The sequence below is a fragment of the Salmo salar genome, chromosome 04, assembly GCF_965601325.2.
Source record: "Salmo salar chromosome 04, fSalSal1, whole genome shotgun sequence".
Taxonomy (NCBI): Eukaryota; Metazoa; Chordata; class Actinopteri; order Salmoniformes; family Salmonidae; genus Salmo; species Salmo salar.
In genome coordinates this window covers 57,957,444-57,984,407 of record NC_138294.1, presented here as the reverse complement: position 1 = coordinate 57,984,407, position 26,964 = coordinate 57,957,444, and the positions used below count along the sequence as shown (strand labels likewise).

The 26,964-nt window shown below is 43.9% G+C and overlaps 2 protein-coding genes across 4 annotated transcripts; one reads left to right on the top strand and one right to left on the bottom strand.

The window, feature by feature from the left end:
- Positions 1 to 116: 116 nt before the first annotated feature.
- LOC106603593 (insulin receptor substrate 1-B) lies at positions 117 to 24,154 on the bottom strand. Of its 2 annotated transcripts, none has more exons than XM_014197461.3 (3): positions 23,979 to 24,154; positions 9,496 to 12,789; positions 117 to 4,272 (listed from the first exon to the last, which is right to left on the bottom strand). In XM_014197461.3, exons 1-3 carry the CDS (start codon positions 24,001 to 24,003, stop codon positions 4,265 to 4,267), a joined length of 3,327 nt encoding a protein of 1,108 aa, XP_014052936.1. In that variant the 5' UTR covers positions 24,004 to 24,154; the 3' UTR covers positions 117 to 4,264. The 2 variants fall into 2 exon arrangements, with proteins under 2 accessions (XP_014052936.1, XP_014052933.1); XM_014197458.3 differs by lacking the exon at positions 23,979 to 24,154 and adding an exon at positions 14,480 to 15,886.
- Positions 23,549 to 26,964, top strand: si:ch211-284e13.5 (uncharacterized). Of its 2 annotated transcripts, XM_045717085.2 has the most exons (4): positions 23,549 to 23,825; positions 24,560 to 24,635; positions 24,746 to 25,105; positions 25,358 to 26,964. In XM_045717085.2, the coding sequence occupies exons 3-4, from the start codon at positions 24,772 to 24,774 to the stop codon at positions 25,936 to 25,938; spliced, it is 915 nt and encodes a 304-aa protein (XP_045573041.1). In that variant the 5' UTR covers positions 23,549 to 23,825; positions 24,560 to 24,635; positions 24,746 to 24,771; the 3' UTR covers positions 25,939 to 26,964. The 2 variants fall into 2 exon arrangements, with proteins under 2 accessions (XP_045573041.1, XP_014052937.3); XM_014197462.3 differs by having other exon boundaries at positions 23,550 to 24,635.

The window sequence follows — 26,964 nt, the reverse complement described above, 5'->3', positions numbered from 1 at the left end:
AGTTTGACCCCCCTGGGCTAGACTGACTGAATGCTTTGTTTGTTTAGTGAATTCTATCATTCATTAGATCTGAATAACACTGTCATACATCTAGGAAACAGACATGTGAAACAAAGTTTGTTCATTCCATTTCTTAGTTTTTCAAAGAAAGAAAGTGACATGTTTACATCACAGGCAAGAATCATCAACATTATTCTGTTTTGAACAGAAATCTTTTCCATAACATTTCCATGAACCCCATGCCCATATCCCTCCCCTGAAGCCTACTCCCTTATACACAGAATACTGTACATACCCATAGATCCTGCTCCTTCTCCTCTTTACAATAGAATACATCATACATCAGTCAGTCATAGTATTATTAATAGCATTAAAATAAGTACACAGCTCTCTCCTAACAGGAACCATTACCCTGATTGTACTTAACATACCTTTTTCCCACAACAACAGGTAGAACCTTTCATACGGTGAGGGGTCTCAGTATATAAAGTACCAGTCGAAAGTTTGGACACACCTACTCATTTAAGGGTTTTTCTTTATTGTACTATTTTCTACATTGTAGAACAATAGTGAAGACATAAAAACTATGAAATAACACCTATTGAATCATGTAGTAACCAACTTTTTTTTAACAAATCAAAATATGTTAAATTTGAGATTCTTCAAAGTAGCCACCCTTTGCCTTGATGACAGCTTTGCACACTCTTGGCATTCTCTCAACCAGCTTCATGAGGTAGTCACCTGGAATGCATTTTACTTAAAAGGTGTGCCTTGTTAAATGTTCATTTGTGGAATTTCTTTCCTTCTTAATGCATTTGAGCCAATCAGTTGTGTTGTGTCAAGGTAGGGTTGGTATACAGAAGATAGCCCTATTTCGTAAAAGACCAAGTCCATATTATGGCAAGAACAGCTCAAATAAGCAAAGAGAAACAACAGTCCATCATTACTTTAAGACATGATGATCAGTCAACACGGAACATTTCAAGAACTTTGAATGTTTCTTCAAGTGCAGTCGCAAAAAACATCAAGCGCTGTGATGAAACTGGCTCTCATGAGGACCGCCACAGGAAAGGAAGACGCAGAGTTACCTCTGCTACAGAGGATAAGTTCATTAGAGTTACCAACTTCAGGAATCTGCAATTAACTGCACCTCAGATTACAGTCCAAGTAACAGACACATCTCAACATCAACTGTTTACAGGAGACTGCGTGAATCAGACCTTCATGGTCTAATTGCTGCAAAGTAACAACCACTACTAAAAGGACACCAATAATAAGAAGAGACTTTCTTGGGTCAAGAAACACGAGCAATGGACATTAGACCGGTGGAAATCTGTCCTTAGGTCTGATGAGTCCAAATTTGAGATTTTTGGTTCCAACCGCCGTGTCTTTGTGAGATGCAGAGTAGGTGAACGGATGATCTCCGCATGTGTGGTTCCCACCCTGAAGCATGGAGGAGGTGGTGTGGGGGTGCTTTGCTGGTGACACTGTCTGGGATTTATTTAGAATTCAAGCCACACTTAACCAGCATGGCTACCACAGCATTCTGCAGCAATATGCCATCCCATCTGGTTTGTGCTTAGTGGGACTATCATTTGTTTTCAACAGGACAATGATCCAAAACACACCTACAGGCTGTGTAAGGGCTATTTGACCAAGGAGAGTGATGGAGTGCTGCATCAGCTGACCTGGCCTCCACAATCACCCAACCTCAAACCAATTGAGATAGTTTGGGATAAATTGGGCCGCAGAGGGAAGGGAAAGCAGCCAACAACTGCTCAGAATATGTGGGAACTCCTTCAAGACTGTTGGAAAAGCAATCCAGGTGACTATCTCATGAAGCTGGTTGAGATAATGCCAAGAGTGTGCAAAGCGGTCATCCAAGGCAAAGGGTGGCTACTTTGAAGAATTTCAAATTTAAGATATTTTGATTTGTTTAACAGTTGTTTGGTTACTACGTGATTCCATATGAGTTATTTCATAGTTTTGATGTCTTCACTATTATTCTACAATGTAGAAAATTGTATAAAAAAAAATAAGAAAAACCCTTGAATGAGTAGGAGTGTCCCAACTTTTGACTGGTACTGTATGTCTCATTTCTACATCACTTTGTACACGGCTCTGCAGTTCACCAAACGAAGAATCTTCAGACTTGTCAGAATTCTGGTTATTCTAGAATGCAAAGCGCCTTTATACAGCTGCTGTGTGGTATTATGTGAGAGTTAATATTGAAAATAATAAGGCATTAAAAGATGGTCTAACGATACCCAGTCCAACCGAAAGACTCTTAACTGGACTTGGCCATAGCCATGGTAGTTAAGTGAACCAAAATGTAGGGGACCCTTCTCAGACGACCTTGGGGGATATAAGACCAACTGTTACGTCTGTTCAAATTCTCTAGACATGATTATGAGGTAAGAGAAGCTCATTAATGAAAATACCCAATTAATAATAATCATTTTAAGAGAATAAAAAAGAAAGGTATATTATAAAAGTCACATCAAGCAATGCCATTGGCCTGTATGGTGAGACAAACTTAAGATTAAAAACAGAGTAAGTCTACCATAGTGAAGTATGAGTAATCCATTGATCTATGGCTGTGTTTACACAGGTAGCCCAATTCTGATGTTTTTTCCACTAATTGGTCTTTCGACCGATTACATCAGATCTTTTCACATCAGATTTTTTTCATAGTTGATCTGATTGGTCTAAATACCAATTACTGAAAAATAGATTAGAATTGGGCTGCCTGCGTGAACACAGCCTATGTAATACAGGATTTTGGCACTAAAGTTCTCTGCATTAAAGCACAAGATACTGGCAGTAATGGGCTATGTTGAAATGATTAAAGGGATTTCATAAAACTGAATCACCACATCAAAAATACCACTTGTTTTTTTCTGCAAGAATATCTAACTGGTACGGGAAGGGAAGGGGGATATAAGGGAAGGGGGGACCTAGTGAGAATGAGTGAGGGTAACCGTTAGTGTGGACACCAAATAACACAGGCAGCCAGGCACTTGAGTGTGTTTTTCGGATGCACAGAGGACGTAGCCTGGTGCCTGATCTGTTTGTATTGTCTTGAGTTGGCAAGAAAGAACAAACCGATCTCGGACCAGGCTACAGGGGATGTGTGTGTGATATGATTTTCAGTCACTGTGGTTATAAAGCGTGAGGGAACCTTAACAAGTAAGTGAAAGGAATGAATATTATTATTACATAAATAAAAATTACCCTGTTGATCATTGTGGGAGGCCATAATGTGGCCTGGAAATATCTTCATTGACTGATATCCATCACCACTGTAATCATGCTCTTTCTCTCGCACCTGCACGCACAGCATTCTTTAATCACATTGATCAGACATTCAATACCGTTCTCAGCCTGTTCGTGTCATAATATTCTGGCAAACACAGGTAGTAAATGTCACAGCAGTAAATGTGACGACTATCAACCTCACCTACTCAGCTGAACCACACGCATGACTATTCAAATGTGTGTGGTTGGCATTATACAGCGCTGGTTTTTGGCTTAGCTCCAGCTGGTACTGGTAGAGGTCAGGCAGGAGAGTGTGGAAACTAGAGCTTTCACTGTGGCTGAAGCGTGAGGCACAGCATAAAGTAAAAAGAGGCTATTCTTTTAGTACGTTTCACAAACACAGTAAGGCAGTTTGATTATGCTTACTATATAACTAAAACTCTATGTTTTCTGTCATTTTCAACATATTTACAATATTCTTAACACAAAATTACATTTGAGACATAAACATAGTTTTCCCTCTCACAGACCAGTTCCAGATTCCCTGTGTAAAAATGTCTACAAACAAAACATTAGGCACTTTTTAAAAAGTATAATATATATATAGATGTATTTATTTATGTAGCTTTCATCAACATATGTATACTATATACTTTTTAGTATGTACCTTTCTACTATTTCACATTTGTATAACAATTTCCATAAGTTTATGTTAAGGAAAAAGAAACAAATGTAAACTTGATTGGCTATATTCTTCTACCTCAGTGAACCCTGTTGTGTTGGTTTGGACCAGTAGTCTTTTGGCACACATTAGTATTGGATAGCAACAACTGGACAGGATGACAAAGAGTTAATGATGATTTGATGGGTTTGCCTTCACCTCTGTTACTCCTCTTCCAGTGAGAAAGGTCAGTAGGGAAACATACTGTTGCCAACCAATCCCACCATGGTTAGTTAGGACAGTGCTGCTCCACCCCAGGAGCAATGTCCAGACGAAGACGGATCATTAACATTCTGAAAGAAGAGAGGAAATATAGATGTTAACAAACAAATCATAACAAAACCGACAAGGAGAGGTCTGGATCTAGGATTTACACCTCCGTAGCCTAATGGGAAAATCTCTTTCTTTGTCTCCATCTCTCTCACATGTGGCTGTAACTGTAATGTCAATCAATAGAATGCGTTTCTTGTCTTCCTCGCTGTCTGTACACAGGCCATTTAACAATGCCACTAGAATATTTTTCAGTCTGTTTGAGAGTGAGCTAGACTGAATCCCCCCCTCTCCCCCACCCATTTCATTATGTGACATTTTTGAAAGCTGTAACAAATAATGATATTTTTGTCTTGGATTTAGCATTATAAAAGCATGGGTTTTGAAAGTTAAATTAACATTACATCTGTGAGTGTATCACTGCAGGTTTAGTTAACACACAAATTGCACACAGCACAATAGAACATTCAGGAAGAAAAGAGAATCCTCACAGGGCCATTGTGACGAATGATCTCACATGGAAGTGTTTAAGTGGATGTTTGTGGGCATCACTGTAGAGTAAGTAGAACGACACAGAAGGATATCAGGGTTCTGCTTGGGAACATCCAGCTTGGGGATGAGGATTGGAGCCAAACAGGGCAAAGGGGAGTAAACGCTAAACCCAAACACAAAACGCTTGGCATGCTTGGGCAGTGTTTCAGTGGTGGCAACAACACAACACATTCCACTCCTGCTACACTAGATATGAGTCAACAATAAAAACAACAGCAGACCCCTTATAATGTGGTCAAATCAAATAATTATACATTTTGAAAATAACCAAATATTTGTAGAGTCTGAAGAAACAGTTTTTAAACAGGGTAGCCTACGGTCCCTCACTACTCATCTACGGCACAAGAAGCACAGACAAAAGACCTCACGAATCCACCTCAGATTGGAGTGATTCTGGTCTGTCCTGCCCACCAGCCACATCGGTCTCCTCCACTGTTACAGTTAATGCTTCTGTAGTTCCCTTAGTCAGCGCTGGAAACTCTCAACACAAGCACGTGTGTAAAGAGCTGAAACAAGGACTTCTCCTTCCTTCTTACCACACTCCTCAAGAGTTCTCAGCACTCTTCTCTCTCCAATTCCTTTTGATAACAAAGTGTAACACGCGGGATATGAACCCAGGTCTCCCACAGGAGCAACCAACATCTCAGACCAAGAGGAAATTCCCTGTTGGCCCGATGGCAGACACTGGTTTCGAAGTTTGCAGGCATAGCTACCTAAACAAGTGACCATGTCCAACTCATGTCCACTACAAAATCATCTGCATTCTGTTGCCATAATTCAATATTTCAACATCCACAACTAAATACAAATCTTTCAGCCCCAACTATTCATATCTCAATTTGACGGCAGTAAAGAAAATGTCAATGACAATCCATAACCCTCTCTCATCTCCTGCATCTCCTCTATTCCAATGCAGGTTTAGTTCCCTTTAAAAAAAACACATCCAGTCAATGGATCATGTACTCTGGAATCCATCTCTATAACATGCAAACACAACATCTTACGGTATTTGCCATGTGAAAGCCTATAGACAACAAGACACCCACACATTAACACAAACACCTGGCGACAGTCCTGACCCCTCCACCTCCACCCATGTGAAATGGCTCATTACCAGCAGACAAATCAATTGGCTTCGCTCTCTGAACGCCCACTTGTGAAAATGAGAGACTCTCTTTATACAACCCTCAGCCTGGCAGGCAGCTATACAACCCTCAGCCTGGCAGGCAGCTATACAACCCTCAGCCTGGCAGGCAGCTATACAACCCTCAGCCTGGCAGGCAGCTATACAACCCTCAGCCTGGCGGGCAGCTATACAACCCTCAGCCTGGCGGGCAGCTATACAACCCTCAGCCTGGCGGGCAGCTATATACAACCCTCAGCCTGGCAGGCAGCTATATACAACCCCCAGCCTGGCGGGCAGCTATACAACCCTCAGCCTGGCGGGCAGCTATACAACCCTCAGCCTGGCGGGCAGCTATACAACCCTCAGCCTGGCAGGCAGCTATATACAACCCCCAGCCTGGCAGGCATCTATACAACCCCCAGCCTGGCAGACAGCTCAACACTTCTTCTCACAGACCGGAATCCAAGCTGCACATCAGACATGGCTGAAAGCTTTAGGGTGTAAACAAGGATCCATAGATCAAGTGTATTTGGCTGGCTGAGAGTTGAATGTTGCACTGAGAGGAGTAACCACTTTATGTTTGGTGATTGTTGTTACCACACAAGAGCTGTGTGGGCTGTTTAATCACACACTAAAGGATAAGCACCTTGGGGTTGATGAAATGGCTTCATAACAAGGAGGAGATGAAGAAGAGAGTGTGAAAATAGGTTGTGAAGGTGAAAACAGCCTGGGTGGAACAGGGCAATTTGGCAAGGGTGGGTGGGGGCAAAAGGATCGGAATAAAAACAACAACACTTTCAGTGGCATCACTAAGGAAACGCAGCGAATAGGACTTCCTTTGACGTAAGCAAAATCAAAGAACCAAAAATACCTGTCTCCTTTCTCCAGGCTCTGTAACATGCTGCACATACTGCTGACACAGGGCTCAGGGTAATTATTTGACATACGCTGACAGCAAACCATCTCTACCACAGGTACTGAAGACCACTGACACTGGTCAGGGTCCAGGGGATGACATGGTCCTACGCACAGCCTGCTGACCACCAGACATGTCATAGTTTATGGTTCAACTTCAGTCATATGGTTCTAAAGGATGATATCATGTAACCTAACCTGTATTCCACATTTCTTTATACATGGCTTACGGTACATCACCCTAAATGTTCTCCTTGACCTGGGAAGTAGTCATTAATTATACCAGCATTAAACACTGTAGAAAATGGTGTCCTTGCGACAGTAACAAAAGCATTTATAAAGGCAATCATCATGTAAAGCAGCTAAGAGGGTAAAGGTTACAACAAAACAAACAGTCAAACTTTTCTCTGTGTGTTTCTCCAGAATTAAGAATTCATTAATTGTATTTGGGTAGAATTAAGGGGGAGGTAAATATTGTGTGTATTTCTCCCCCTCCCCAATCAAATACCTGTGTAATCCAGAGGAGGTGGGGCCAGGGTAAGCCTTGATCAGGTTATATAAACTAAAACCGTCCTAGTTTACCACACACAGCATCTGCTGTGTTATTAGGCTATTAATGCTAATAATTCTACATAATAGTTGGGTGCCAGTGCCACTCCGATCTACTGCAACCCCTATACAATGGAAGCCATTATTTCTCCAGCCATCATTACACTACATTTTAGCTTTCATAAACCAGCACAATCCATTGTCTAGACAACGTCTGAGAACATCCTGATCTCAGAGCAATTCGTATTATTATGTACGTAAATCCGTGACTCTCCATTTACTATGCTATGTTACGTTTCGTATGATATGTTTTACTTTGTGGATGTCCATCACCCATTTCATATGATATGTTACGAATTACAATTCATATTATATGTTACGAATTTGCAAAATGTATCATATGTTACAAATTCTAGGTAGCTGGCTAATGTTACCTAGGCTATGGGTTAGGGATTAGGGTTAAGTTTAGGAGTTAGATTAAAGGGGTTAAAGTTAGGGTTAGGGGAAGGGTTAGTTAAAAGGGTTAAGGTTGGGGGAAAGGTTAGCTAACATGCTAATTAGTTGCAAAGTTGCTAATTAGCTACAATTATCCATGATGAGATTTGAACACGCAACCTTGGGGTTGCTGGACATTTGCATTATACGCCCACCTATCCACCCCACTTTAGTTTTTTCCTTAAGTAACCATCTGTTTTATGTATCCATATCAAACGTAATATATCATACTCATTTGAGTGTCCCGGATTTAAGTTTACTATGTTACATCTATTCTAGGAGACCAGGCTGCTCAGAGAAGGACAAAAAGGAGACAGGGTTTATTTGAGAAAGGAGTATTTGTGTTACATGCTTCCCTCTGTGTAAAAATGACTTTGCCCTTGCAAACTCTGATGGTGATACAAGATGTTTTTTCAACTCAAGGGAGGCAGAAGTCATTTTAAGTAAGGATGCCAGCCAACACCTCAACTCCATCATTTTTTGTATACGTTTTTTTACTTCAATTTATTTAGAAAATATTTTCTTAAACCTGCATTGTTGGTTACGGGCTTGTAAGGAAGTAAGGAAGCACTTCACAGTGCATGTGTAAAATTGTATTTGATTTGAAGAAATTGTGTGCAGGAAATGTACTCCATCACACAGAATAACAAAGATTTTGGTAACACTTTATCTGACACCCAGCATCATAACAGAATGCCAAGAGTGTGTAAAGCTGTCATCAAGGCAAAGGGTGGCTACTTTGAAGAATCTAATATAAAATATATTTTGATTTGTTTAACACTTTTCTGGTTGCTTCATGATACCATATGTGTTATTTCATAGTTTTGATGTCTTCACTATTATTCTACAATGTAGAAAATAGTCAAAATAAAGAATAATCCTGGACTGAGTAGGTGTGTCCAAAACTTTTGACTTGTACTGTATATATATTTTTTTATTGATCATATTAAATTATCATTGTAATTACGCACACATTGATGTCAGACAATGTACCCCAATGCTCTGCTGCTGATGACTGGGATGAACGCAGGAGCAGATTTCAGGAGCAGGACAAGATACCCTCTTTTTGACTGATGTCTGACATAAGGGCATGTACGTGATAGGCCTATCTGGCTTATATGATTATGATGGTCATAATGCTTCTTGACAGTGTCATAAAGTGTATTTTCTTCAAGTTATTTAAAATATGATGACTGTAACGAATTCATTACAACAACAACAAAGGATTTAAGAAACAAACTTTAAAAAAAACTAAACTTCTTGGCAGGGAAAAAAATCATTTGAATAAATGTGGGTTTTGACACTTATGTAGGTGTCATAAACAGCCATAAAGGTACACAATATATGTCACAATAGGTGTAAATATATGGGTCATGACAGTGTTATGACCATATTATGACAGGTTATGACAAGTTGTCAGCTGTTATGACATATTATGACATGATTATGACCGTGTTATGACACTGGGTGTCAAGTAAAGTGTTACCAAGATTTCTACTACAGAATAACAAGGATTTCTACTAGTAATCAAAACATGATTTGGATTACTAACATACACATTTCTGTGTGCTTTGAGTGATAAAACAGAGAGAGAATAAGTGTTGAGTACCTTTACCATCTTTCCTGCTGCTCTGGTGAAGTGCTCTCAGCTCCTCTGATTTGTAGAAATCAATACTGGCGTAGCCAGGGTTGTTCCCCAAACCAGTCATGTCTCCCATCATGACTCCCCCACCTGCCCCATTGTGGACTGGAGCGAAGATGTTATGGGGGGCAGTGGCTCCCCCCTCCAGTTCATTCTGACAGCTGTCCTTATTAATGGCCAGGTCCAGATCAATGTAGTTAAGGCCTTGTTTAGCAGACCCAGAGGATGAAGCCTGGGCTGCGGCTGCATCTGCCTGGGCATTCTCCCATGGTGAACCCCTCTCCAGTCCTCCTTGTCGATGAGGTGCTGCTGCCTGGGCACTCTCCAAGAACAGGGAGCCTGAGGAGGACAGCTGGAGGGGGAGAGGGGGAGGAGTAATGATGAATGTCTCAGAGCGGTGGCGTCTCCGTCCAAGTTGGTCGCCCCTGCCAACCCTGTCTCTGGCCAGCCTGCTGCTCTGGTTCTGGTCAGGAGATGAGTAGGACCTTGCTGAGGGGAAGTCCAAGCCTGATTCCTGCTCCATTGATGAAGCTTGGGCAGCATGCATGACGGGCGCTGCAGGGTTAGTCTCTGAAACTATGCTGAAGGCCATCTCTGTGTAGTTTGTATATGAAGTGGGTAAGTCTGTTGGCACTGCTGCCCTATGCCCACCTACATTGCCCTCTGCTGCCCTTGGAGAGGGCCTACTACGGGCCACAACTGGGGGCTTGGGGGCAATAGCTGGGGGCGGGCAAAAAGGTGATTTAACAGGGGTCCCAGTGGAGGGGCAAGGGGAGTTTCCCATCCCCAAATCCATGTTGACGTACTCAGTAGAGGCAGCCAAGGCAGCGGAGGTGGCCAGCGGTGCAGAGAAGCTGCGGGGGAGGTTGGTGGAGCCACCATGGCAGAGGGCTGGACGGTGCCGGGGCCTCTGGGTTCCATGGGCCACTGACAGTCCGTGCTCTGGCCCCCACTGGCCCCTTCTCCTACCACCCACGTCACCACCCCTGAACACTATGCTGACGTACTCCCCAGGGCTCTGAGGCTCTGTGGGGAAGAGGTTCTCCTTAACCCTGGGCAGGGTGTTAGCTTTAGACATGTCCACAGACACACTGAGGGGACGAGGCTTCCTCTGCTGGCCCCCTGGGCCATGCGATGCACGTTTCTGCTGATAGGATCCGTCCTTAGAGCGTGCTCCCCCGTTCCTGAACCCTGGCCCTGTTCTTGTTAGTCGTAGCCCTCCCCCAGCTGCCACTGACATGGGCCGATCCTCCAGGCTCTCACTGCTAGCTGAGCTGGAAGAGAAGGAGGAAGAGGAGAGGGAGAGTTGACAGCCTCCTGCAGGGCCAACTGTGGCTGTGTCCCTCTTGCTGTAGCCCACTTGTCCACCCCGATTTCCAGCACTGTCTTGGTCGCTATGACCCCCCTCCTTCCTTTTCCCTTGATCCAAGTCATCCTCAAAGCGTGTGGAGAGCGTGTGTTTGTAGGATCGTGGCAGAGAGAAGTAGGAGTAGACCATCCTGTGTTGTAGCGGGTTCTGTTCAGGTTGTGAGGGGGGTGTGCTGCAAGCCGAGCGGATACTGATAGGAGACATGTTCATGTAGTCACTGCCAGCCCGGCTCTCCATGCTGCCCCTGCTCCCCCACATGGCCATTCCATGCATGTCTGGGGAGCAGCTGCTGTTGGGGGACATAACCATGTAGCCCTCGGAGACAGGCAGACTGATGTGCTGGGGGGGGGACACGCTGCTGTTGGGGGTCATGGCCATGTACTCATCATCAGCCCCAGGCTTGGCGCTGACGTCAGACACAGCCACAGACAGGGAGAGGGAAAAAGGAGGAGCCGTCACTCCAGGTAACATGGACATGTAGCCACTGTCCACTGGTCCCCCTCCTCCTCCGCCCACATCTCCTCGGACCACATCAACCCTCGCCTGGGTCTCCCCAACCACGGCCCCCGCTTCCAAGCCCCCTGCTGCGAAGCCTCCTGATCCGCGCCGCCGCGACACAAAGGCGTCTCTGCTAACACTCCGTGACATGACGGCGTACTCTTGGTCCGTATCCTCCTCTTCCTCCTTCCTACGAGGGGCCAGGCGTTCGTGGGCAGTCAGGGGCAGGGAGGCCCTCTTGCTGAGGAGTCTGCGCTCTGCCTCACACTCCCTGCTGGAGGAGCGCCGCAGCATCCTCCGGCCCTGAGGACGCTGATGGGACCCAGGGAGGCTCTCTCGCTGGCCCATAACTATGTAGCTGGAAGAGCCCTCTCCATGAGCATGGTGTCCCATTCCACCATTGGACCCTCCAGGTAGACTGGGGACCAGTAGAGAGTGATCTCCAGGGCTGGAGCCATACTCATCTGAGGAGCCGTAGTCACTAGGGGAACCTGACACAGATACTCTCTGAGGGACGCGGGTGTAAGAACAGATCGCTACACCTCCCATTACCCCTCCGACAAGTCCACACTCTGAGCCATGACCAGAGCTGGAGGAGAGGCTTGGGGCTGGGGAGGTGGCTGGGTTGGGGGTGTAGCGGGCCAGGCTGAGAGTGATCTTAGCTGGGGTTGGAGCTCTGGTGGGCTTAGGTCTCAGGGTGGGTGTAGTGGAACAGGATCCGTTCAGGCTGGGACTGGAGCTTGCCCATGCCCCTCTGGCTCCACCTCCACCCTCCTCCGTCCTTCCCCCGATGCTGGCTGTGCGTGCCCTGGGGAACCCGTGGCGTGGCGTGGGTGAAGTGCTGGTGCAGTTTGCCCCACCTGCTCCAGGGGTCTCAGTCCGGGCTCGTCTGCCAAAGCCCACCTGGCTGGGGGGCAGATTGGGGTGGTGGCGGCGGGTGGGGACACTGATGGGGTTGGAGGCGGTGCCCCCGCCGCCTGTAGCGCCCACAGACTGAGACTTACTGCGCTGGCGGAACTCCTCACTCAGAGCCTTCATGGCCTCCAGCAGGGTCTCATGCATGTTCTGGGCCACCACCGAGTCCTCCACCTGCATCCAGAACTCCCCAGGCCCCGTCATGGCCGAGCGGCCCACCTCGATGAAGAAGAAGTTCTCTGAGTGGCCGCAGCGACGCACGTTCATCAGTTGTAGGACTACGGCGGCCACGTCAGAGTTGAGCTTGACAAAGTTGACCGTCTTGTCGGTCAGGCACAGACGGTGGATGCCCACTAGGTTTCGGGCCTGGCCAAGCCCTTTAGGCCACACCTTGACCTGCCACACCTCCTTGAAGGTGGGGCCTGGAGGAGAGGGGAGTCCACACTCTCCACCACTACCACAGTCCTCTGGGTTTTTATCTGCAGAGAATCACAATGAAGACATCTCAATAAACAACAAGACAGAAAACTATGCAAATAGATATAGAGACAGAGAAAATGTTGGAAATAGAATAGACAATATTCGGAGGAATCATGGGGTAGCACAAGACGAGAGTTGACAGTCAGGAGACAAAAATATTGTATACAATATTAATATATTATCAAGGTTAGAGTGACCGTCAGTTGTAGCACATTCAGACTGAACTCTGACTGGTTTAAATATGTGACGAGCCTCATCATTCATGCATGCAGGTTTTGTTTCATGAACGTATTCATTATACACATTAATTGAAGACTATGGTGTAACAAAAAAACATCCTGCTGCATGATGGTTTAGAGCGTGTGGTGGATTGACATTTGATATTGTGTGAATAAGGCCTTTCTTCAACACCATTTCTTAAAGAAATATTATTGGGTTGGTACAATAAAGACTGTTAATAATCATGAAAATGATCAATCTTTATAACCTACAATGTGTAAATACTCTGTAACTACAGATTATTACAAAAAGTAGCCTAGCGGTTAAGAGCCTTAGGCCAGTAACCGAAAGGTTGCTGGTTCGAATCCCTGGGCCCACTAGGTGAAAAATATGTCGATGTGCCCTTGAGCAAGGTACTTAACCATAATGGCTCGAGTAAGAAGAGAGACAGCTAAATTACTAAAATGTCAAATGTAAATATAAAATACTTACCCTCGCATTGTAACTCCAGATGTGTTTCATTTAGCAACATTATTGCTCCCCTGAAGAAACCCACATCTATACCCAGGCCTACTGTTTCATTTGTGTAAAGGCTGTAGTCTATAGACGTTAATGACATTGGCCTATAAAAATAAATACCATAACTAGAGGTGTAAAATAAAGAAGATGGAATGTTGAGGAAATGTTGCGCAAATAATACAAATCATATATGCAATAAAATATATCCACATTATTACAATCATTATTAAGATTATTGATTCCATATTACTACTGAAACGATAGCAGGGCTGGGGTTAGTGTTACAGCATAACAACCTAAACACGAGGGAAACCGATAGAAACCAGTTTTCCAATGAAAGCACGCAGACGCTGCGGCTTTCCTCCCTGCCAGGCAACGCCATAGCACAGAAATGTAGGTTACGCGCACGACATGCAGAGGGACGTGTAGAAAAACAAAAACAGAGAGCACTCGGGTACATGGCTGCGTCCTCTGCAGTATACGCTTTGAATGATGGTGTGCTGCAGCCTATTTGGTCGCGAATACGAAGAAAAAAATCGTATTGATTCATGCACGTTACAATAATTTTGTAGGCTAACATGCAGCAAAATGAAAATGGTCAAAAATATTGGTTAATATAACAATAAATGATTCAGATAAGCTACTGCTCAGACACACCGCATGCAGCAGTGGTCCACCACCTCTCTTGAACTGATATGCAACTGTTCATTGGATAGGCCTATATGTTGATTTATAATAGCAATATCCTGTATTTAATGTACTATACGCCTAATCTCTACAAAGAGCATCGCACGTGTGATGGGCTATAAAAAATAAATAACATGTTATCGCGTTACAGATCTGAATGTCAAATGGATGTCAATCCAGAATGGCTTGCTAGACCACCATTGGCCAATGCAGACTAAATGTGCAAGGGGAATATTGGGCATAGTAAACCCTTGTATGACTTACATTTCCACTGAAGGTCCAGCATGGCCTGGTACCATTCATTCTGGACATCCTCACTGTCTGCTGCAATGGCAAAGCTCTCCCCGCGGGTATACATCACTATCATGTGCTTGTTCTTGGAATCCGCCCGCTTGTTAATGTTGAAGCAAGTCTCCAGATTCAGCGCTTTTTTCGGGACAGGTGACTTGCTTCGGAATTTCTTCTCGTTCTCATAATATTCTAGACGGGCAGGGCCCTCTTCCGAGGCTTCCCTCAAAACGAAAAATCGCCGGTGCATAGATTTCTGCTTACGGAGATACCCGCTTTTCCGAACGTCCTCGTAGCTCTGCTGCTGTTGTAGCAGCTCTGCTGCATGGTTCTCCATTACTAGACAGGTCTCTTGTTTTGCTTGCTTAAAATCTCCTCACTAAAACGAGCAGGCTATTAATTAATTATAGCCACATTCCTCTTCTCCTTCTCATATTATCCATAGAGTGAAGCATCCAACTTGCATGCCCGGAATAAGAGAGCTAATTTGAACATGTGTTATTTATATAAATCAGCTTTTTCCATCGTCTGCGCGCACACACACAGGCGTGCACATGCGGCGAGCGACGTCTGCACACTGCTCCCTATAGCCAACCTATGCTGCTTGCTGGAGTACTAGGACTACTCCTACTCAGTCTATTTACTGTAGCCTGACCTACTACTCTGCATGGAGTCTCACATTGATGCGCCTCTATGCATGTTCATCTACTGCACAGTGATAGCCAGTTAGCGCATGTTTCACCATAGATGGACTGATCAATAAATATCCATACGTTAGCCAATAGGCTAAGTCATATAATTAGCCTATTTATGTGCTTACAGAAGTACACCTCTTAACTAGCCAGAAAGAGAAAATAAGAGCAGTCATCTACGGACTATATTTTTGCTAGCCATATCACTCAATTTCTAACCCAACATTTTTTATTAAATTATTCAATGCGGAATCCCTTCTCCTGAGCATTGACATATTTATCCAATCATGCTTTCTTCAGAGCGTTTGCGACACCCGTTGGTCACTCCCTGTATGGGTTCATATTTTTGCACATTTTGTGGGCTATACATCAAGCAGACTGCATTGATCTGCCCGGGAGAAGCTACAGGCAATACCAACAGTATCCCTTTTTGGGCGCATAAGTAAACATTCAGCACCGTGGTCAGACCCGCCGTCAGCGCTGAAAGCAAAAAGATTAACGCTGATTCAGCAACCACATCCGTGAACAGCGCTACAGTCAGCTTTTCAACACCACCACCGTTGACAGCGCTGCAGTCAACTCTTCAGCACCATGACTGTGAACAACGCCGTGGTCAGCGCTTCAGCACCACATCTGCGGAGAGGGCCACAGTCAATTACTCAGCACCTTGCCACAGAGTTTTCAAACTACATACACAGTTTACAGCAGGTATAAAGGTGCAGCGAAATGCTTATGTGCTATCTTCCTCAACAATACATTAATCAACAATAACAATGAAACGAGTCAAGTAAAAAGTAACAAGTAGTAGAAGTAATAGAAGAGGTAGTTTGCATAGTAATAACGCTTTATTTACAAATACAAAAAAGTATGAGGACAACCCTTCAAGTTAATGGATTCAGCAATTTCAGCCACAGGTTTGCTGACAGGCGCATAAAATCGAGCACACAGCAATTCAATCTCCATAGACAAACATTGGCAGTTGAATGGCCCGTATTGAAGAGCTCAGTGACTTGTCATAGGATGCCACCTTTCCAACAAGTCAGTTCGTCAAATTTCTGCCCTACTAGAGCTGCCCTGTTAAGTGCTGTTATTATGAAGTGGAAATGTCTAGGAGCAACAACGGCTCAGCCGCGAAGCGGTAGGCCACATAAGCTCACAGAGCGGGACCGCAGAGTGCTGAATCGCGTAGCGCGTATAAATCGTCTGTCCTCGGTTACCACATTCACTACCAAGTTTCAAACTGCCTCTGGAATCAACATCAGCACAATAGCTGTTCGTCGGGAGCTTCATGAAATGGGTTTCCATGGCTGAGCAGCCGCACACAAGCCTACGATCACCATGCGCAATGCCACGCGTTGGCTGGAGTGGTGTAAAGCTCGTTGCCATTGGACTGGAGCAGTGGAAATGTGATCTCTGGAGTGATGAATCACACTTCACCATCTGGCAGTCCTACGGACGAATCTGGGTTTGGCGGCTGTCAGGAGAACGCTACCTGCCCCAATGAATTTGGAGGAGGAGGAATAATGGTCTGGGGCTGTTTTTCATGGTTCAGGCTAGGCCCCTTAGTTCCAGTGAAGGGAAATCTTAACGCTACAGCATACAATGACATTCTAGACGATTCTGTGCGTCCAACTTTGTGGCAACAGTTTGGGGAAGGCCCTTTCCTGTTTTATCATGACAATGCCCCTTGCACAAAGCGAGGTCCAATAAGAAGTGGTTTGTCGAGATTGGTGTGGAAGAACTTGACAGGCCTGTACAGAGCCCTGACCTCAACCCAATCAAACACCTTGGGGGTGAATTGGAACGCCGAATGCAAACCAGGTCTAATCGCCCAACATCAGTGCCCGACCTCACTAATGCTCTTGTGGCTGAATGGAAGGAAGTTCCTGCAGCAATGTTCCAACATCTAGTGGAAAGCCTTCCCAGAAGAGTGGAAGCTGTTATAGCATCAAAGGGAGGACCAACCCTATATTAATACCTATGATTTTGGAATGAGATGTTCGGCGAACAGGTGTCCACATACTTTTGGTAATGTAGTGTATTAAGTGTGTCGTGGAATCAATAGTATATAATAGAATAGCAGCATTGACTGTGTGTGTGTGTTTATGGGTGTTTGTGTGTGTAAGGGTTGGGTGTGTAGTCAGTGCAAATAATTTCTAAGGTGCTGATAGTCTCTTCGATGCAAATAGTCTGTGCAGGTCTAAGGTGCAGGTCTCTGCAGAGAGACAGCTAGGTTTAGTCTGATGGCCTCCTACCAGCAGTCTGATGGCCTGGTGGTAGGAGTTGTCTCTGAGCCTTTTGGTCTGCGACCCGATACTCCGATACCTCTTGCCAGATGGTAACCGAGTGAACAGTCCACGGCTCGGGTGACTGGAGTCCTTGACTGTCTTTTGGGCCTTCCTCAGACACCGCCTGGTGTAGATGTCCTGGAGGGCAGGTCGCTCGCCCCCAGTGATGTATTGTGCCGTCCGCACCATCCTAGGGCCTTCTGGTTGAAGACGGTGCATTTGTCGTACCAGACGGTAATACAGCCGCTCAAAATGCTCTCGATTGTGCAGTTGTAGAAATTCTTTAGTGTCCGAGGGCCCATGCCAAATTTCTTCAGGCGCCTGAGATTGAAGAGGCGCTGTGATGCCTTCTTCACCACGCTGGTGGTGTGATTGGAACATGTCAGGTTCTCTGTGATGTGCCTGCCGAGGAGATTTTGACCCTTATCACTGCAACCCTGTTGATGACAATAGGGGCGCGCTCCTCTACGTTTCCTGAAGTCTACAATCAGCACCTTGGTTTTGCTGACCTTGAGGTAAAGGCTGTTTCCCTGGCACTACTGTGCCAAGGCTCTAACCTCCTCGCTGTAGGCTCTTGTCGCCGTTGAAGATCAGGCCCACCACTGTTGTGTCGTCGGCAAACTTAATGATGGTGTTGGAGTCAAATCAAATCAAATCTTATTGGTCACATACACATGGCTAGTAGATGTTATTGCGAGTGTAGCGAAATGCATGGCCATGCAGTCATGAGTGTACAGGGAGAAGAGGAGAGAAATGAGCAAGCACCCCTGAGGGGCCCCCGTGTTGAAGGTCAGTATGGTGGAGGTGTTGTTGAGTCTCAGCAGACTCGACAGACCAGACTTAGTTAAGCATAGCACTTGGGTGGTGCTTAGAGGAAGCAGCTCCACAGTCATTTTTTTCTGTGTTTTGGGGACATTTTACAACTCAAACTATGGATTTTATCCATGGGTGGCATAGGTGGCACTTAGTTTATAGAAGTAACTAAATCCTATGAAGGGGATGGATTAAAACCTCGGTCCTTTTACTAGCCTAATGGCAGACAAGCCTGGGAAAGTGGATTTGTTCAATGGAACGAGGGTATCAAGTTATCTTATTCCTATTCCCATGAAGAGGGCCAAAGGATTATTACCACTACCTCATTGCTAGATGAGATGACAGCCACAGAGAATACTGGAATGGACTTAAACAAGGCTTACAGAGACTTGCAACACCTTATGGAGAAAGACACCAAACTTGACCTCAATTCTACCACCTTGTCTGACTATTGGAGGAAAGGCCTAATCCCCAGAGGATTCCGTATTCTGAAGTTTCCAGCTAATGAAGCACAAGGTAAAACTGAATTTAGAGATACATGGGAGGCTATTCTCAACAAGTGTTCTTTTGACCTACTGCTACTTCTAATAGAATAATCTAAAAAGGCCAGACAAGTAGTCCAAACAGAAATTGAAGTAAAAAGGAAAATCACAGAACAGTGACAATTCTAACAAAGCACAATGTGATGAGATCTTGAAAGAGAAAGTAGACACATTCACTCTAACATTGAAGCAAGACAAGCTAAGAAAATGTAGAAGAGATGAAGTAGACTATAGAGATGGCAAGGTCTTTGCCTGGAGAAAACCAACGCACAAGAATTCAGAATCACATCCGCAGAGGAAGCATAGATCTGTTTCTTTCAACTTTACAAGCAGTGAAGATGAGGATCACCCCAGACACTCAGAGGCCAGCTCCTCCCAAGATGTTTTAGATCAGGAAGAGGGGTCACGCAGGTTCCTCAACAAGAGAGGGAGAGGATGCGGAAGAGGCCAACACGGAGGAGGAGGAAGAAAGCAAGACTATCCAACCACACGGAGCAGGACCAGAACAAGGCTTTGATCAACATTTCTGGAGAACCCCTTTCTGATGATTGTGTAAGGGTCTTGTCTAAAGGACTGTCCTTTGCCCCCACATACTCAACTAATGAATTTAATACAAAGATTGACCTATTTCGTTTCTACATCTGAAGGCCTGGTACTAGCTAAACATCTCTCCAAGTTCAATCATTGTCCAAAAATGAAAGGATTGTGGTTAAAGAAAAGCAGACAAAGGTGGCGCTACAGTAGTGTGGAGTAAAGACAAATATGTGACAGAAGCCTACCGTCAATTAGACAATGATGAATTCTACCAATCTCTTACCTTCAACCCTACAGAGGACCTAAAAACTGAATTGAAAGGGATCCTCACAGAAGCTAAGGAGAATGGCTACATTTCAGACAATGAGTTCAAATTTCTTTTCAATTACCTTCTTCCAAAAGTCCACAAGAATCTTGAAAATCCCCCAGGCAGGCCAGTCATTAGTGGTAATGAAAGTCTGACAGAACCCATCTCTAAGTACATTGATTCCTTTATTAAGCCTTTTCTGCCTTCACGCCCAGCCTATCTTCAAGATACCACAGATGTGTTGAACAAAATTAAGGAATTCAACAATATAGATACAGCTTCCTTTTTAGTCACCATGGATGTGGAGTCTCTATACACCACCATTGAACATGAACAAGGTTTGGCAGCTATGTACCATTTCTTGAGTACCCGACCTGAAACTGAGATGCCTCCTACAGAATTCATTGTCTCACTGACTGAATGGACTCTTAATCATAACATCTTTATCTTTCAGGACCGTATTTGTAAACAGGTCAAAGGATGTGCCATGGGAGCTTGCTACAGCCCTTCCTATGCTGGTTTCTACTTGGGTAAATTACTTCATTTTGGATCCTTCTAATAACCATTTCTTTGACCGGATTATATGGTGGGGACGCTATATTGATGATGTTTGCCTGTTTTGGTCTGGCTCAAAAGATGAACTTATTTCCTTCCACTAATACCTTAACAGCATTAACCCTAACATCAAACTAACTATGGAGTACAGCAAGGATAACATACATTTTTTGGACCTCGACATCAGTAAAAATGACAACGGTGGTTTGCACACATCAATCTTTAGGAAGCCTACAGATGGGAATACCATTCTGAGGGAAGACAGCTTTCACCCCAAAAGGCTAAAAGAGAATATTCCATATGGCCAATTCCAAAGAGTCCGGAGAATTTGCGATCAGGAAACAGACTACAGTGTCAAATCTGCTGAATTGGAGAATCGCTTCTTGAATCGGGGCTACAGCGTTCAAGTCCTGAAAGATGCCGGTATAAAGGCTGGATTACATGACAGAGAGAACTTGTTGCGAAGGGGAGTGCCTCGTGATACATCAGAGAGAGTGTGTTTTGTTACAAAATACAGCACTGAAGCAGAGAACATTAAAAGAATCATTAAAAATAATTGGGGAATTATCCAAAGTGATACGCTACTACACCAAGTCTTTCCTGAGCCACCAGTCATAAGCTTTAAGAGATGTCCTACCCTAAATGACAAATTAGTCCACAGTTATCTTCCTGGTGACTCTCAAAAAAACTTGGCTTGACCACAAACCCAAGGGCTCTTTTAAATGTAACCAGTGCAACCATTGCAGAAATATTGCACAGAAAAAGAATTTTGTTGACACAGCTTCTAAAATGGAGTATTACGTCAAGCATTTCATTAACTGCAAAACCACTCATGTCATCTATAGATTGGAATGTCCACAGTGCAATGTGTTCTACATTGGACGGACAAAGAGACGCCTTCAAGACTGCTTAGCGGAACACAAGTACGCCATACGGATAGGCAATGAAGATTACCCCATGGCAAGGCACTATACAAGTCCTTACACCATGGCAACCTTACCTCCCTACAAGCTATGGGTATTGATCATGTTCCGGCCTCAATTACAAAAGAGGACCGTCTTAAACAGTTAAACCAAAGGGAAAGTTTTGGGATTTACAAACTACAGGCCACTAATTACCCTGGTTTAAATGAAGATATGGATTTCTCACCCTTCCTGTAGGGTTGTGATAGGTCCATTTGCTGTCATCTAGTGGACATTTTGCTCAATTGCCCTCAGCGATGTTTAGACTGTTGTTGTTCATGTTTTGCTGTGTTCTAGTGTAGTATGGAATATATTGCTTTCATTTTCTTGACACTTCTCCCAGTCATATTTAAGACTAGAACTACCTTTCTAGGCGTTCTGATACTTCTAGCTTGGAGTTACATTTTTTGATAACATAGCTACAGTATTTCACTTTTTAATGTGTATAGTATTGCTTACTAGGTGTGTCCAATCAATTTTGTAACCACGCCCTCTTCAAATTAGGGCTAATTGGAAAAGCTGTTCAAAAGAGGACATTTCATTATTTATTTGTACTCCCTGACGAAGGCCATGCAGCTGAAACGCGATTTTTAAAACGTTGTTTCTATTGAACATGCCATACAAATAAAGGCATTTTAATTAATTATATGAAGAGTGCCTTGGTCCTCATTTCTTTTTGATGACCAATTCACCCCTTTTACCAAAGAGCACCTTCTGTCTACCAAAATGTACTATTGTGTACCTTAGTAGCACTTCCCTTCCTCTTCTTTCTACTAGACCAGACTGGGGTTTGGGAAGTCAATGGGAGAAGTGAAAAATGTAGCCTAAATTGTAAATTTTCTCGAAATCTAAGACACAATCTAGATTTGAGTCAATGTCTTAAAGGAAAATTCCATCCCAAAACAATCTTTTGGTATTTGTTTCATTAGTCCATTGTTAATATTGTCCCAAAATCAATCAGCAATCAAGTTTTCAAGAGATCTAACTTTCTAAATACAGAAATAGAGTCGGTTGTATTTCTGTATTTAGAAAGTTATACATCTTAAACTTAGTTACAAACCCACACATTTGAATTTCCATCAAAAACAACTTTTTAGTGAAGTAGTGCATTTGATTTGATGGCCTGCACATGCACAGTTCAGTGCAAGATAACCATTAGGCCCAATGACGTCTTTCTGTGCATGAGCTTAGCTAGCATGTTGCCATGACATCACTTACAAGCATGTTCAGGGATTTCTATTGGAAAAACAGTTTCTGTATAGGCTCTTTGACCAGCACCGTGGTCAGCTCTAAATGACCTGTGTTGTTGTGTGGCAGCAGGTGGGGGGCCTGTTGACTCTTTGAAATTCCCCTTAAAGCTGGAATCCATAATGGTGAAACTTTCACGTCCGTTTGTGATATTACAACAACAATCATTGCGCGCACGATAGAACAACAGCATATGTACAGCATATTTTTTACCTTGATGCACAACGCTCCCCAGCTCTACTTCATCAACAAAACAAAAACATTGAAAAGGCCTTGGTGCGGACAGTGCCTACTACGGATTCCATGTTTAAAGAGAAATTTCAAAATGTTAAAACTTTTTATTCATCATCTCCAGCACCACCCCATCAACATACGTGAAAATTGTGCATTTGTATATTTTGTAGTAAAAAAGACAGAGTAAGATAAATGTTTCCAATGGCATTGGTGTGCATTGTGTGTTTTTAACCAATTATGAGTAGGCATTGCCTACTAATTGGTTGATGATGTCATTGGAAACGCTTATCTTCCTCTATATGTTTTACTACAAAACATAGAAACGCACCATTTTCACATATGTCGATGTAGGGGTGGTGCTGGAGATGATGAATATGAAGTAGACATTTTTTGAAAATGTCCTTTAAGAATTGTAAAATTAAAATACTTGGTAACATTACTGCAAGGTGTAAGGAAACGTGCAAGAAAACTCAAATGTGGTTAATGACAACAACAACATCCTTAGGCCTACAAGCAGCAACTACATAAATTGCTCATCATCCTCCACATCAATCAATCATACAATAAATAATAGCATTTTGTCTAACAAAGGCATAAGACATGTAGATTTAAAAAAAATCCTACGCCCTTTAAAATGCATGAATTCCTCATTTGTTTAACTCTTTCCCCACAATGATCAAACTAATAATGGTTTACTCACTAATTTGCCAGTAGTCATCATTTCAAGCATGGAAGGAAGGAAGGATGCATTTGGCGAACACGTATTCGAACAGGGCCATTTGATGTGAAATAGATGGCCAAGTAAGACTCAGCCCAGAGTTTAACATTGCGTTTGTTTTTCACATGACTTGATAAACACATAACATTCATCGTGTATATTCTAAAGTCAGAGTTTCTATTAAACGTATTATAGTTACATGATCTATTATATATCCTCTTGAAAGATATTGCTGTTGTAGTCTACAATTTGAATGTACAGAGACCGGTTGGCCCTAACCGCAAACAGGAAGAAGAAACTTCCGCTTAGAGTCGAGGAAAGATACGAAATGGAAAGCGTGCAATAATTATTTAAACGTAACTTGAAATGATAGTTTCACATTCTTTTGTGACTAAGTGTTAGGTAAAGTCTAAACGCTTTACTCGCTAGGTAAGTAAAGTGAACAAGCGAAGGGACAGCGTTTAGTCCGAGGCAAGGAGTGATTATAGTGAGTCCACTCCCTGCCAGATAGCTTGGCTAGTTACATAGATAGGCCTGCATGTTAAGCAGCTAACACACGTAGGTACTAGTTAGCTTGTTTACCTGGTTTGAAAACATCTCTGGACATCAGTATTTTTCATACGTAATGACTTCGGAGGTCAGAATTTGACGAGGGTAACACGAAAATGTCAGCAAACGTGAGTCCTCCAAACACTGCTTTAGTAGCGGAATTATCTTTCTCGTTTCAGGATGAATTGACTGCTACCATTCAAAATGCATTAGGAGTAGCAGTGGAGATAGCGGTGGTTGAGATTACAAAACTAGTCGGCCAAGTGTTGAGGGACGTGCGGGATCAAATGCACGAGACGCTGCGGGACAATAAGTCCCTAAAGTTTCGCTTGCAAGCAGCCGAACTTGAATTATGTGCAGCGCGAGGAGAGGAGCGTCAAGTACAATCAATAATAGGGGAAAAAAACAGCACCAATAGTAGAATCCAACAGGTTCATCAGCAGCTGAATTCTCTAAACGTCTCACAAAATAAAATAAAATCAGGAAGCGAAGGAGAGCACAGAGTTCTTGAATCCAATCAGTCTCTTGGTACAACAAATGTTGAGGATAGGTATGAAGAATTTGAATCAGAAGTTGTAGATAACCCTGCATTTCTTAACGAATCGTTTTGTGAGATCCGTGAGGATGGTCGGGTGTGCACTCAAGATATTAAACCGGATTTTTTTACTTTAAATCAGGAAGATGAAGCTGGTAAGTTGTGACTGTCACTCACTACTGTTGATTTACATTTAAAATGTTCTGTAACTTATTATTTCATCAAAGCTATGATGCATGTTGTCTATGTCAATATTTATTTGCAGGGACTAAAGAAGAGGTTGTCTCAAACATGTACTCGGACAACCATGAAGATTTTAACCGAGCATGCACAGAGCCAACCATGGGACATGATACATCAAGAGCCCATGTTGACGGCCATCCCTTTCCTGAAGGTACCATGAAGGATGCAGCTGTGAAGTGTCTGGTTGAGGTGAAGGTGGAGTCTGTAGACCTGGGAAGCAGTAGGAACTGTGGTCCCAATACTGGAGGGGGAGAAGAGGACTACTGTCCAGACGGTCTCTCTTTGGCTCAAACCAGGCTGCTGGAGGACTGGAGGCCAGAGGCACTGCAGCTCCCACTCAGTGACCCAGACTCATTCACCCCCTCCACCAGCCACTCGCTATGTAAGTCCTGCACTAAGAACCAGTTTCCTGCACACAAATTAAGCCTAGTCCTGGACTGAAAAAGCAATTTCAATAGAGAATGTTTAGTCCCGGACTAGCCTTAAGTTGTCTGGAACCCCAGTCCAAGGAGTTCTGTAGTAAATTGGTTTTGATCTCATGTCAGTGATGATGATGATGATGATGATGATGATGATGATGATAGAATTTCAAGTGGTTAATGGTTAATACATATTCTCTTCTTTGACTTTGTAGCGGACTCCCCCATCTTCACCCCAAACATACCAGACTTGGACATCCTATCGTCTTCTTCAGCTACAGGTCTCCATGCAGGCTTTGGTAAACAACAGCAGTACCCACCCAGAGAGACTGCTGGGGCTTCCACTTCTCACTCACACCAGATGTACAGCCCTCAGACAGGTGAAGTGAACAACATGGCTGCAGCACAGCACATCTGCAAGATCTGTGGAGAGAAGTTCCATCTGTCTGAGGAGCTGCGGCGACATCGTAGTCTTATTCACCCAAAGGATATGAACAAGCTCCCCAAGCGCAACCTCTACCCCCCTGGGCGGAGCCCGTACCACTGCTCCCTGTGTGGTCGAGACTTCAACCGCATGGAGCACCTGAAGATCCATCAGCGTATTCATACTGGAGAGAGGCCCTATGCCTGCACCGTGTGCAACGCACGCTTCCGTCACTCTTGGGCTCTCACAAGACACTTCCGTATTCACACAGGAGAGAAGCCCTACACTTGCAGCCAGTGTGGCAAGACTTTCCGAAACTGTGGGGGGCTGCGCTTTCACCAACGCACTCACTCAATGGGAGGGCTCGGCTGATAAGGCCTTCATGATGGACTGTAATGGATGGAAAGACAGGGAGCAAGAAATGCACTGGGGATATACGCAGAGGGGGAAACATTTACTGTTATCAAATTCTCACATGCACTGAATACAACAGGTGTAGACCTTACAGTGAAATGCTTACTTACAAGCCCTTAACACATTTTTCTTAATTTAATTGTTGGTTAAGTAAAAAATGGTTAAAAATACAAAATAATTAAAGAGCAGCAGCAAAATAACAGTAGCGAGGCTATATACAGGGGATACCGGTACAGAGTCAATGTGCAGGGGCACAGGTTAGTCGAGGTAATATGTATATATGTAGGTAGAGTTAAAGTGACTATGCATAGATAATAAGCAGAGAGTCGCAGCAGTGGAGGAGGGGGGTAGACCTTTGATTAGCTGTTCAGGAGTCTCATGGTTTGGGGGTAGAAGCTGTTAAGCCTTTTTGACCTAGACTTGATGCTCCGGTACTGCTTGCCATGCGGTAGCAGAGAGAACAGTCTATGACTAGGGTGGCTGGAGTCTTTGACAATTTTTAGGGCCTTCCTCTGACACCGCCTGGTATAGAGGTCCTGGATGGCAGGAAGCTTGGCCCCAGTGATGTACTGGGTCGTACGCACTACCCTCTGTAGTGCCTTGCAGTCGGAGGCTGAGCAGTTGCCATACCAGGCAGTGATGCAAACCAGTCAGGATACTCTTGATGGTGTAGCTGTTATGTATTAAAGCTTACTGTAAATGTTAATACATTTATCCTGTGTTTTACTGGAAGGAACAGAAATAACTGGAGTCAAAGGAGGCAGAACTTTGAGTGGAGCACAGTTGTTAGTCCGGTTCATTCAAGGTGAGATGCGATGGATCATTGATGTAGACTAATGTAGGACTTGAAATATCCTGTTAAAAAAACAATCTATTCCCAGACACATGAAATCAACTGCTGTTGTACTATGGCCTCGCTTATTTTACTGTAATGGAGTCCCAATGAGATTGACATGTTTATGTATTAATACTTCACAAAACAGA